Source organism: Rhinatrema bivittatum, chromosome 6 (genome assembly GCF_901001135.1).
Source record: "Rhinatrema bivittatum chromosome 6, aRhiBiv1.1, whole genome shotgun sequence".
Classification (NCBI taxonomy): Eukaryota; Metazoa; Chordata; class Amphibia; order Gymnophiona; family Rhinatrematidae; genus Rhinatrema; species Rhinatrema bivittatum.
In genome coordinates, this window is record NC_042620.1 from 286,054,555 (window position 1) to 286,068,624 (window position 14,070).

General features: G+C 41.7%; 1 protein-coding gene across 1 annotated transcript in view; it reads left to right on the forward strand.

The window, feature by feature from the left end:
- The window catches only part of LOC115094352 (zinc finger protein 530-like), a 92,787-nt gene that overhangs the window by 19,341 nt on the left and 59,376 nt on the right, over positions 1–14,070 (forward strand). Inside the window, exons 3-6 of the mRNA XM_029607319.1 lie at positions 2,056–2,182; positions 2,406–2,519; positions 13,045–13,158; positions 13,537–13,653. Of these exons, the coding sequence (XP_029463179.1) occupies positions 2,056–2,182; positions 2,406–2,519; positions 13,045–13,158; positions 13,537–13,653 (472 nt within the window). The remainder of the gene's footprint in view (positions 1–2,055; positions 2,183–2,405; positions 2,520–13,044; positions 13,159–13,536; positions 13,654–14,070) is intronic.

Genomic DNA, 14,070 nt, shown 5'->3' on the forward strand with positions numbered 1-14,070 from the left:
GGCTGGAACCTGGGCATTTGGAATGGGGAGTGCCCAGCTTTGGATCATAGTCGCATCAGATGCCCATCTGTCAGGATGGGGTGCTAACTGTTAGGAGCTGTTGCTCAGGGTGAATGGACTCTCAAGGAAGCAACCTGGTCCATTTCTGAAAACCAGAGGATTTGGCTGGCTAATCTCAAGTTTGTGCTATAGATTGTGGGACAGGTGATTCGAGTAATGTCTGACAACTCCACAGTGGTAGAATACATAAATCATCAAGTTAGAACTCAGAATCCTCAGGTATCCATGGGAATGGATTTGTTTCTTCCATGGGCAGAAAATAATTTGCCGGCTTTGTAGGAGTCTCACATAGTGGGTATAGACAATATTAAGGCAGATTTTCTCAACCGAAATGTGTTAGACTCAGGGGAATGGTCTCTGTCCCGAAGAGCCTTCGATCTGATAGTCACCAAGGGGGGACTGCCAGTGTTCGATCTGATGGTGCCTAACTGGAATGTGAAGGTGCACAGGCTTTTCACCTGAAAGAGGGAAGCTTGTTTGTACAGAGTCGGTGCCCTAGTGTAGGAGTGGCGGACAGAGGGGACCCTGTATACCTTTTTTTGTTTGTCAGTATTTTCAGCTATGTTCTTAATGTATCAAATTATTCTTAACAGTCTCTGATTTATGTCTTTGTTTCTCAGTTCTAAATTCCACAGACTTGTAAGAAACTTCTCCAAGACTCCTCCTTGTTTCATCTCTGCATAGCTTAAAAGAAATTGCTTCATTTCTAATCACTGCTTTTGCAGCATCCCATACCACCCACCCTCAAATTAACATAATCTTTTCCATTAATGAAGAAATAATCAGAAATAGTCTTCGTTTAACAAATTGAGTATTTATAAGTACATTTTCATTCAGTGACCATCTTTTCTGAAAGGTTTGACCAGAGTACAGTTAAAAAGATACTGAGACCTAGGGCATGATCTGACCAAAAGATTGCACCCATGTTAGCTGATTGTACTATTGTGAGAAGACCTTTGCTACATGGAATCAATTTCATTCTTGAACGTGCACCCTAGGAAGAAGAATAAAAGGAAAAATCCTTCATTGGGTACAGATGATGCGAAACAATTGCTGGTCCTGAGTTCCTTGAAAAGTGCCGAAAACCAGTAAGGTTGCCTTAGAATAGAGGAAGACATCTTCCTCATCTTTGTCCTCTAGGGAATCTAAAACAAAATTAAAATCATTCTGCAAATGCAAGCATTGTAACAAAATGAGACAGGAAATGTAGCTGCTGGTCATTTGGCCAGTATACTGAGTAGAGGCTACCCTTTATCATGACACATCTTCTCTCCCCCTCTTTCAATCTTTACCACTTGAAAAGAATTGGTTTTATCTAATACCATAGCAATTCCCTTTTTCTCACCATAGTTAACTTTTTAATGTGCATAAAATGACTATTACTTATTGAAACGTTTTCAAGATTTTAATTTTTTTTCTTTTTAAAATGTGTTCCAACCTTTATGTGCATCTGGATAATGTATTTTGTTTTTCCTTTCAGTTCTCTCTGTTTAAACTTTTCCATTTTCTTGCTTTTCCTCTGTACTATATCCTTCTAATATAGCCTTTCTCTCCTGCTTTCAAAAATTTGCTTCATTTCCTTTTACTTACATCCAGTCCTTCATTTATCCCTTTTCTCTCCCCATTCCTGTTTGTTCATTTATTTTTCCTCCTCTTGTGCAGCTCTGGTCTTGGCTCTTATTTGCTATGAGGTGCTGGCAGCAGTAGGGAGGCAGGTGCAGGAGTGTTGACTGCGGGAGGGATATGGTATGTCCTGGAATGGCAAGAGAGGGAGGAGAACCCTGCATATTCAGAAACGGTGATGAAGATGCAGTGCTTTTGTATCAGTTCATGTTAAAAATAGCTAGTCAGACATTTTGCAGAAAACAGAGCCCCAGTGTGTGTGTAGCTCTTGCTTCCTCTAGGGTATTTGCTCTGCCCTGCCAATAATTACCACTGTGCCAGAGTGACATTTCAGAAGGAGAAGGCTCTGAGTAAGTCCCATTGCTTTTTCAGGCATCGGTCACGTTCCATGATGTCGCCGTCTATTTCTCTGAGGAGGAGTGGCAGCTGTTAGAAGAATGGCAGAAGGAGCTGTACAGGAATGTGATGATGGAGATTCATGGAGCCCTGATCTCACTGGGTAAAGATTTCTTTGTAATTCTATTTAACAAGTGGACATGTAGTCAGAGATGATTACTTCACAAGCCTTCAGACACCTACACGTGAATGCATTAACTGTGGTGCATGGTGGTGAAGTGACTTAAGTGGTAATGAAACCCTTTATCTGTCCCTCAGTTGGTGTTAGAAACTATTGAAGCCAGTGTCAGAACTAGTATCCTCATACTGCCTATCTGTTTCTTCAGGCTATGGAATTCTTAACCCTGACGTTCTCTTCCGGTTTAAAAAAGAGGAAGAATCGTATTACAGGGACCAGCAGAAGTCCAAGGGGAAAGAAAGAGTTGTTGATCTCAGCACAGGTAAGAGAAGAGTTCTGTGATCCAGAGCTAGAGAGAAATTATTTTTATCTGTGATAAATCTTTAAACTGATAGAAGCTTTTTTCATGCAGCTAGGGAATCTATTTTTAATGTCCTTACACACTTTCAGCCCCACATGTCTGTATGGGGCACCCTTTGTGGTATGACAGTTACCTACATAACCATATCCTGGACTACTTTTAGTATTCAGTGGCATTCTCCCCCCCCCCCTTAATATATTGAAATTACTCTAGTATGCTCTCACTGGCAACTACCTACTTGAGAGATGCAGAGATAGAAATGATCTCCAGATTTCCTGCTAACAATACTGCACTTACACAAAGTGATGAGTTGCTAGTGTCTTTTCTATGATAGCATTGCTCTGATTTATATGGAGGAATGCATGCCAGTGCTCTCTTAATTGCCACATTACAGCGACACAGCTTTAGAGAGTGCAAAATACTTCTTTGGATTGAAGAAGCAGAATTGCACTTGAATGGCATGAATAGTATGATCAAGAGTCACTTATTCAACTTCACTTGAATACTTTTACACCTTGAGTGTGATGGAATAACAGAATCTACAATAGGGACTCTAAAGTGAAAAGGTTTAGGACATGGCCCACTTTCACAAGTACTTTCCTAGCATGTAGATAGTTGGATTCAGGACCAGTGGGTTATGCTCCTCTGCCAGCAGATGGAGTCTGAGCAAACTGACGTCACAGTATATATACTTCTGCAGCGACATCAGCCTGCCAGTATTCTCAGTCTCCAGCAGATGGTGGACGTGCATCTCCCTACTGGATATTGCTTCAGATTTTAGAAGGAGAATTTTGTAAAGAAAAGAGAGAGCCCCACTCTTCTGCGGTGATACCATATGGGCCCTCCTCCAGTTGAGAATTCCTGAGCTGATTTCCATGGTCCCTCAGATATGTGCCTTGGTCTGGTAGCAGGTTTTTCAGTCAGTGTGGACTTAGTTGATTGTACAGCTTTAAGGGCAATGGGTGCAGGAAGCTGAGCATGGGGGTGTCGGCAGATGCCCTCTCTCCCTGCAGCCGGATACTGTCTCTGTACTCAGCCAGGAAGGACTGAGCTCAGGTAAGTTTAAAAAAAAAAAAAAATCAGAGACAGAGTAGAGGGATTATGTTGGACTTCCCCCGGTCTCCATGATAGACTGTCCGTTCTAACAGAGCAGCCCTGGTGAACTAGGCCCCGCTATTAGGCTTTTTCCTGTGCGCCGCATGGTAGGCTGTGGCGGTGCTTTTGCACACTTTGCTGCGTGTTTGACTGCTGTCTACAGGACTGTGCGCAGTGCATCTGGCTATGCGTCCAAATTGTGCACCTGGTTTCTTTTGGGTGTGCTCCCTGTGCACCATTCTAAAATGTATCGGTTTTGCGCTCAGGTTTGGCGCAGTGTCAGTGCACTTAGTTTTGCGGTGCATAGACTTGGGCGCCCAACGTTTGTGCACATAAATTTTGTGTGCTTATTTTTTTTTCAGCGCAAATTGGCTGGACGCACATCTTCATTCGCCTGACGACCTAATGGCACCGGTGACCAAGAAACCTAAGCACCTTTCTCTGTGTGTTGCCTGTCATATTCAGGCATCTCAGCCTGGAGGGCCCTTTAACATGTGTCAGCGCTGCTTAGAGGCTCAAGGAGAATTATCTTCCTCTGATTTTGCTAAACCTGGTTCTTCCCAGCTTGATGATGGCCAGGTTAAGGACTTGTCCGAAGGAATGCCTAACCTTGGAACTTCCTTCACTGGTTCCTCCTCAGAGGATGACAGTTTAATGGGCCCCCACACAAGTCTCTTCTGGTTTTGGCATGGATCCTTCTGCCTTTCTTGGGTAGAATTTTTCCAGGGATTGCAATCCTTTCTTCAGGCGCAGTTCTCAGTCCCCGCCCTATTCTGTCAGGTCAGAGCTGCAGGTGATGGCCCTCCCTCTTCCAATTCTATATTTAATTGCCAAAGCACACCTCTGTTAGTTGCGGGTATTCCTGACAGGAATCCGCAAGGCAGCAGGAATCCACAATGATGAGGCAGATCCTGACTCTCTGGAAGATGTGGAAATTCCTCTGGGACTGGAACCATATAGGACTATGTTGCGATTCTTTCATAGATATGAACTGCCGGCCCTGATTTTCCCTTTGAAGATGCTGGAAGTGCCTGGGTCAGATTCTATGTCTGAGCCAAAGAAAAATCCTATTTTGGTTTCCTTGCGTAAAGACTCTTGTTTTTTCCCTGTTATGGAAGCCATTCAAGAATTGATTAATCTTGAATGGGATGCACCGGAGGCAAATTTCAAAGGGGATCGTACATTGGAAGGCCTGTACCCCCTGGATCCAATGGTGAGAGTGTCAGTGTTTTCTGAAAGTGGATGCGCTTGTCTGTGCCATCTCTAAGCGGACGACTATCCCCATGGAGGGAGGAGCACCTTGAAGGATGTGCATGATAGGATTGAGGCCATCCTTAAGTAAGCATTTGAAGCAGTGGCAGTGACATTGTAGATAGCTTCCTGTTGTGCCCTGGTGACTCGCTCTTGTCTGCTACTCTCTCAGAAGGTTAATGATTCTGGCGTGAATTCCAGAGCAGTTAAGGAACCCACCACTGCCTTTTTAGCAGAGGCAGATCGCGATTTGGTCCACACCTTGGCTAGAGAAATGGCTTTGGTAATAGCGGCCAGGTGTCACTTATGGCTGCAAAATTGGTTAGCCGATGCAACCTCCAAAGATAATTTTTTGAAATTGCCTTTTAAAGGCTCACTCTTGTTTGGGAGTGAGTTGGAGAAACTGGCCAATAAATGGGGTGAATCCTTGGTTCCCGGAGGATAAGAAGCAGTTGTAGCACCCCTTTTGTATGAGGGGTTGTCTCAGGGGTTCCAAGCGGTTTCGTTCCGACAGAGGGTCGAACTTTCAAAACACACTGCCTTTTGGCAGGTCTTAGTCCTTTTGTCCCAGACAGCCCAAGTGAGGCGCGGGCTCAGGTAGTGGATCCTCCCAAGCCTCACAATGAAGGTTTGCCGACCCACCCTCGTGAACAAGAAATAGGGGGATGCCTCGCTCTCTTTTATCAAAAATGGGTCGAGATCTCATTCGATCAGTGGGTCCTGGAGGGGATATGAGAAGGAATGGAATTTCGCAGTGCTTCTCGGGACGTATTCATGGTATGTCCTTGCCATTCCCCGCAGAAGTAGCAGGTAGTGGAATCTATGCTGTCAAGGCTCCTCAGTCTGAGGGCTGTGGTTCTAGTGCCTACATCTCAAGAAATTACAGAGCAATATTACATGTATTTTGTTGTGCCCAAGAAGTAGGGCTCCTTTTGTCCCATCCTGGATCTCTAAGGAGTCAACTGTCATTTACGCCTGACTCATTTTTGCATGGAAACTTTGCACTCAACGATAATTGCTGTTCAGTCGGGGACGTTTCAGACTTCCCTGGATTTGTCCAAGGACTACCTCCATATTCCCATCCGATTGGAGCACCAAGGTTTTCTTCGTTTCGTGGTGTTGGGGCACCATTATCATTTTCGGGCGCTGCCTCTTGTGTACCCACTGCTCCCAGAACATTTTCCAAAGTTATGGTGGTTGAGGCAAAGAGTTGAGAGAGGATGGAATCCTAATACACCTGTATTTGGACAACTTGCTGATTCGAGCCAAGCCTCTGGAAGAGAGCCGCCTGGTGAACTGCAAGGCGATCTCCTTGTTGTAGGAGCTTGATTGGTTGGTGAACTTAGCCAAGAGCAGTCTTCAGCCATCTCGGTTGTTAGAGTATCTGGGTGTTCGGTTTGACACAAGGCAGGACAAAGCTTTCTTGGCAGAAGGTCTGATTCAGAAGCTGATGTTGCAGGTGCGCTTTTAATGAACACTATACGCCTGACAGTGTTGTCCTATCTACAGGTACTTTGTTTGATGGCAGCAACCCTGGAAGTGGAGCTGTAGACGAGAGCACCTATGCGTCGTCCTCAGCACTCCTTGCTGTCTCATTGGAACCCATAGTCTCGGGACTATTTGGTTCAGCTCCACTTACCAATAGAAATCTGCTCTCACCTCCAGTGGTGCTTGCAAGAGGATCATCTGAGAGAGGGTAATTCCCTGACATTGCCTGACTGGTTGAAGCAGCAGATGTGAGTCTCCAGGGTTGGGAAGCTCACTGTCAGGAACTAACAACGCACGGACACTAGAATACAGAAGAGTCTCTGGAGCATCAATTGCCTGGTAGCCCGGGCAGTCCAGTTAGCGTGCTTGCAGTTCAGTGACAGACTGCAGGGTCAAACGGTCAGAGTAATGTTGGACAACGCAATGACAGTGGCTTATATCAATTATCAGGGAGGAACCAAGAGCCAGCAAGTGTCGCAGGAAATAAACCAACTTATAGACTAGGCAGAAGGGCAATTCCAGGTGATCTTGGCCTCACATTTCAGGAAAAGACAATGTAAGAGCAGACTTTCTCAACAGGGAGAGTCTAGACCCAGGAGACATGGGTATTGTTGGACGAGGTGTTTCAGCTGATGGTGGATCGCTGGGGTCTTCCATTCCTAGATCTACTGACAACTTCTCACAATGCGAAGGTTCCTCAATTCTTCAGTCACAGGAGAGATCAGAGGTCCTTGGGTATCGATGCTCTTGTGCAGGTCTGGCTGGAAGTCAAGCTGCTGTATGCCTTTCCTCCTTGGCCCCTGTTGGGCAGAATAGTTTGTAGGAGCAAAGGCCACAGGGAGATGGTGCTCCTGGTGGCACCAGATTGGCCCAGAAGACCATGGTATGCAGATCTGCAAAGATTCCTGGTAGAGACTCCCTTTGCCTTCTGGCTTACATGAATCTGTTGCAACAGGGGCCTGTCCTTCACTAAGATCCAACTCTGTTTTGTCTTACACTATGGCCCTTGAGAAGGCTTGCTTGTTGAAGCATGGATATTCTTCTGCGGTGATTGCCACCTTGCTACAAACTCGAAAGTTCCCCACTTCCTTAGCCTATGTGCGGGTTTGGCAAGTGTTTGAGACTTGGTGTGACGATCGAGGTATTCTTCAGTAAAGATTACGCTCATTTTGGGATTTTTGCAGGATGGGTTAAATAAAGGGTTGGCCCTTAATTCCTTGAAAGTACAGGTTGTGGCTCTTGCCTGTTTCAGGGGCCAGGTGAATGATGAATCCTTCTCATCCTGCTGTGGCCCATTTCTTAAAGGGAGTGAAACATTTTTGTCCTCTTTGTGGTTACCGATTCCTTTGTGGAGGAAACAGAGTAGGATTAAATGGTCAATTTTCTCAGTGGAAAAGGGTAAACCGTGGAGTGCCTCAGGGATCTGTACTTGGACCGGTGCTTTTCAATATATATATAAATGATCTGGAAAGGAATAAGACGAGTGAGGTTATCAAATTTGCGGATGATACAAAATTATTCAGAGTAGTTAAATCACAAGCGGATTGTGATACATTAAAGGAGGACTTTGCAAGACTGGAAGATTGGGCAACCAAATAGCAGATGAAATTTAATGTGGACAAGTGCAAGGTGTTGCATATAGGGAAAAATAACCGTTGCTGTAGTTACACGATGTTAGGTTCCATATTATGAGCTACTACCCAGGAAAAAGATCTAGGCATCATAGTGGATAATACTTTAAAATCGTCGGCTCAGTGTGCTGCAGCAGTCAAAAAAGCAAACAGAATTTTAGGCATTATTAGGTAGGGAATGGTTAATAAAACGGAAAATGTCATAATGCCTCTGTCGCTCTTTGGTGAGACCGCACCTTGAATACTGTGTACAATTCTGGTCGCCGCATCTCAAAAAAGATATAGTTGCGATGGAGAAGGTACAGAGAAGGGCAACCAAAATGATAAAGGGGATGGAACAGCTCCCCTAGGAGGAAAGGCTGAAGAGTTTAGAGCTGTTCAGCTTGGAGAAGAGATGGCTGAGGGGGGATATGATAGAGGACTTTAAGATCATGAGAGGTCTTGAACGAGTAGATGTGAATCGGTTATTTACACTTTCGAATAATAGAAGGACTAGGGGGCATTCCATGAAGTTAGCAAGTAGCACATTTAAGACTAATCGGAGAAAAATCTTTTTCACTCAACACAGAATAAAGCTCTGGAACTTGTTGCCAGAGGATGTGGTTAGTGCAGTTGTGTAGCTGGGTTCAAAAAAGGTTTGGATAAGTTCTTGGAGGAGAAGTTCATTAACGGCTATTAATCAATTTTACTTAGGGAATAGCCACTGCTATTAATTGCATCAGTAGCATGGGATCTTCTTAGTGTTTGGGTAATTGCCAGGTTCTTGTGGCCTGGTTTGGCCTCTGTTGGAAACAGGATGCTGGGCTTGATGGACCCTTGGTCTGAACAGCATGGCAATTTCTTATGTTCTTATGTCTTTACCTGGTGTTGAATTTCTTGGTGGGCTCTATATTTCGACCGCTGCATAGCCTTTTCTTGCGGTTATTGACCTTGAAAACAGTGTTTCTGGTGGTGATATGTTCTACGTGTTGAATTTCTGAGCTGCAGGCCTTTTCTTGCCGGAAGCCGTTCCTTCGGATGTCTCCTGGAGCAATATAGCTGCATACTGTTGCCTTTTTCTTGCCTAAAGTGGTCTCGGATTTTCTTTTGAATCGGTCCATTTCCTTGCCATCCTTGGATAAAGAAAGAAATGCGGAAGAGTATCACTTGTTGCATCTCTTGGGTGTCAAGAGACATGTCGTGCGGTATCTGGAGGTTTCTAAGCCGGATCGTCTGTCTTCAAGGTGGAGGAAAGCAGGGCAAACCAGCTTTGAGGGCTACAATAGCTCGCTGGATTAAGGAGGTAGTCACGGCCGTGTATGTGGATGCTGAAAAGCCATTCCCTCCTCAGGTTAGGCTCATTTCACTAGGGCTCAGGCAGTGTCATGGGCGGAGGTTAGATTGTTGTTTCCCGTCGACATTTTCCGAGCTGCAACGTGGTCCTCACACACATTTTCCAGGCATTATCGTTTGGATCTGCAGGCCTGAGAGGACGCAACCTTTGCATGTGCGGTGTTGACTAGACCACGGGCAGCCTCCCACCCTATTCAGGAGTAGCTTGGGTACATCCCACTGGTCCTGAGTCCATATTTCTGCATGCTAGGAAAGGAGAAATGATCACTTACCTGATAATTTCATTTTCCTTAGTGTAGACATATATGGACTTAGCTTCCCGCCCTTGGCTGCTGAATGATTGTGTTAATGGTCATCCTGTGGGGCTATGTGTTCCAGGGGATTACTGGTAAGTGTTCATTTAGTCCCTAGATTGAGGTACATAGATTCATTGCCTGAGTTCATTGTTTCCTATTGGTTAAGTACGGTAATGGATGTCTGTTTTTAATCAAGTTTTTTGCTAGTCTGTCCCTAGTTGCATTTGGCAGGCTGATGTCACTGCAGGGGTATATATACTGTGACATCAATTTGCTCCGTCTCCATCTACTGGCAGAAGTGTATAACCCACTGGTCTTGAGTCCATCTGTGAAACATTTCTTGACATTCTGTCTGCTTTAGGTTGGGAACAGATCATAAGGAATTCTACTCACAAGACTGGATATACCCTCGATTTACTATTCATAAATAATGATATTGCTGAATATACCCCTGCAACTTGTACTCCTCTTCTCTGGTCTGATCACAGCCTAATTCAAGCAACCATATCCTTTAAATCTAACGTTCCTGCTATTAAGCATGAATCTAATGTTTCTTATCGTAAACCGATCAAGATGGATGATTTAATTGTAAAGCTACCAGAAGTTCTAAACGATATTAATTATGCTAATATCGAGAAATGCTATTGAGTCATCGTTCGACATTACTACCATCATTGCTGATTAACTTAACCCTGTTATTACTAAAAGTCTTAAACAACAGGAAAAATAAGCTCTGATATAATATTGAAATAAGAGTCAAAAAGACGACTTAGACAAAAAGAAAGAACATGGCGAAAATATCTTTCCAACAAAACATTGGGGATTTACAGAGCCTTCCTCTCAAAATATAGATTAATACTACAAAACAATATTTTACTAAAAAAATTCAAGACATTAGGTTTAATCCTAGAATGTTATTTCCCATGATCCAAACTCTAACAAAAGATATGTTAGGGAATGACTAAGTCTTACCAGGCAATAAATGTAATGACTTGCGTCGTCTTTTTTTTTTTTTTTTTTTTTTTTTTAAGGAAAAGATTCAAAACCTTCTTAATAAGATCCCCCTCTCCATCCCCCGAGATGTGCAGTCTTGGTCCTTATTTGAAAACGTTTCTCTCTTAAACATTGAAACAATTATAAAAAAGTTAAATCATGCTACACATCCTTTAGATTCAGTCCCCATCTCAACTTTAAAATTAGTGGTTCAGACAATTTCTTCTTCCATTGCTAAGATAATGTATCTTGCCTTCAGATAATGAGATTTTTCTCTTTAAAATGTGCAGTTGATAATTTCAGACCTATATCAAATCTACCATTTATATCTAAGATCTTAGAAAAAGTAGTACAGGCCCAACTCGCAGAGCATATTGATACAAATAATATTTTTCCTTCTTAATTCGGGTTCAGAAAACATTTTAATACCAACTCATTATTGCTTGCTCTATCAGACACCATACTAAGGGGATTTGATGCAGGCCAGTCATATTTATTGGTATTACTCGACCTGTCAGCTGTCTTTGATACGGTAAACCACCAGATTCTAATTCGTAGGTTGTCTGAAATTGGCCTTAGTGGCATCACCTTGCAATGGTTTAGTTCTTACATACAGAATCAGTCTTTTCAAGTGAGAATTGGTAACTCAATATCTGAGAAAAATAGTTTGGATTCCTGTGTACCACGAGGATTATTTTTTATCTTCCACTCTGTTTAATATTTCTATGTTACCTCTGTGTCAACTATTAGATGAATTAGATATCACACATTATTTATATGCAGATGACATTCAATTTCTGGTACCAGTTAAAGATTTGATAGATAATACTTTGAAATTAGTTGAAAATTATATTTCTGCAATTAAACAATTAGTTCATATGAAATTGGTTTTGAACCTCAGTAAAACTGAGATTATATTGTTAAACAGAAAACTTGAGATTAAATAACTCTCCTTTTCTTCAAATGGACTCTACCGAAATTGAATTGGTCTCCCACGCTCGAGTCTTAGGGATAATAGATAGCGACCTGAACATGAGAAAGCACATTAGTAGAAAAATTAGAGATGGATATAATAAATGTCTTATATTAAGAAGTTTAAAACTTCTCATTCACAAACATTTTCGTACTGTACTCCAGATACTAATACTTTCAAATTTAGATTATTGTAATGCCCTTTTACTTGGCCTTCCAGAATGCTACAGCTAGGACTTAACCGGATGTCAAAAGTTTGATCATGTCACACCAATTTTAATTTCCTTGCATTGGTTACCAGTAAAATTTAGAATTGATTTTAAAGTTCTTTGCCTTTTACACAAATTTATTAATGGTGAAAAAACAGAATGGCACTGCATCTTTATACCCCTTAAAGAAACTTAAGATCATCTAATAAAGGTCTTTTGGTGGTACCCTCCATGTGCACAGTCCATCTTAGGGAGAGAGCCATATCAATAGCAGGACCCAAATTATGGAATTCTTTACCAATCAAATTAAGGCTGCAAACAGATTTTATGATTTAAAAAAATAAATAAATCTACAAACATGCCTATTTAAGAAAGCCTTTGAGGGTATGGAATGATCAGATATTATTGTGGCAAGGATGTTTTATTGAATTTTGAATGAGGCACGCTCTTCTATTTTTATTTAATACTGCTATAGCATTGTTTTTATTTTGGTAATTTGTTAAGATATTTTATTGTATTTTTGGATCATTTTTTGATTTTACCATTTATTGTAAACAGTTGTGATTGAATATGGAACAACAGTATATAAAAGCTTTGAATAAATAAATAAAAGAGCTTCCTGCTAGAAAGTGTATCATAGAATGTGGGTTTGGAAGAAATGTTTTGACAGATCCTCTTTCACCTTTGCATTATAAAACAGAGGATGTGTAAAACTCCTAGAAAGGGCAATTTAAAGCTAAAACTGTTTTGTTTTGTTTTTTAAAGTTCTTATTCTTCTTGTCTAGTTCAACCAACTATTTACACACTGCCAGGAGGAGAGTGATACAGACTTTGATTATTATTTTTTTTTAATTTATTTAGATTTATATTCTGCTTTTTGCACTTTTTTCAGCGCTTCAAAGTGGATTACATTTAGGTACTGTAGGTATTTCCCTATCCACAGAGGGCTAACAATCTGATTACAAGGGGATATTCAGTGGGGAGATCAGCGATAGTACCATGGGCCTGAATCTGGTGTGTGCATCAGTCTGCCTTCCAGCATGAAGCAAGGGAGCTGTGCTGACATTTTAAAAGCTGTTTTAATATCAGCCTTTGTGGTCATTGTTTCCTTTTTTTTGTTTTATCTTTTCAACCTGTATAGTGGAAAAGAATGCTTTTAAGTAAATGTAAGGTTAAAAATTGGTAAAGTTTGATCCATGTATATTTACTTATATATCAGGTTATCCCAACATCAGTCCTGATATTTTACTGAGGATTAAGCATGAGGCAGGGCCCTGTCGCAGGGATCAGCACATGTCTGAGGAAAGGGAGAGGATCAACAGTTCCACTGTAGGTGAGTGAGTCAAGAGATGTTCTGGAGAAATTGGCAATGGCTTGAGTCAGACTGTAGATAACCCTGACTTACATTAGAGTTATATTTGCATGCACTGCCTCCATTGTATGCAAATCTCTTTCATGCATATTCATCGTGGATATCCTGAAAACTTGGCCTGTTTGTGGCACTCGAGGTTTGGAGTTTGCCATCACTAGTCTAGCCATTAGATGTCACTATTGCATATTATCTGGGATTCCTTCTTCATGGAGGCTTTGATTGTTGCATCTGTAGCATTGCCAGCTGGGCCCAGGAATCAAAACTGGATTTCCTGTATGGTAGTGCACAGCATTGGCACAGAGTCATGGAGCTGGATATTTTTAATGATTTTTATTTCAGTTCCGGACTGTCTTGGCACCAAACCTGATCATTCGTCAGTGACAGTGACACAGGAAGAATTGTATTTCCAGGATCCTGGTGATTCCGTGACAACAGGAACTATGACTGTCCCCCCAAGTGAGTAAAATTCATATTCAGCATAAGAAATGCAGCTTGAAACATTAGCCCTTAGATAGTTGATTGTCATATTTCAGTGTTTTCCAGGATTTTCATTATGGTTTGGGACTTTTTTTTTTTTTTTAGTTTCACAAAGATTTTGTTTTGTTAGTGAATTTTCTGAAACTTTTGCTGGTTTTAAGATCTTGTAAACATTTGCTATCAGGAACTATCCCATATTTATTTTTGCCCATTTGGCAGTTTTAAGACCATATAAACTCCCTAGTAGTTTTTATGGATACCAATCTTCTGCTTTTTACTTCAAATGATTATGAAAGATGTTTTGAATTCAACAGTTGATAAGCAAAAGCTATTTTTGTCATTAGAAATACAATTATTACTTCACTTACAATGAATAACCCAGGGCTTTCTCCAGAG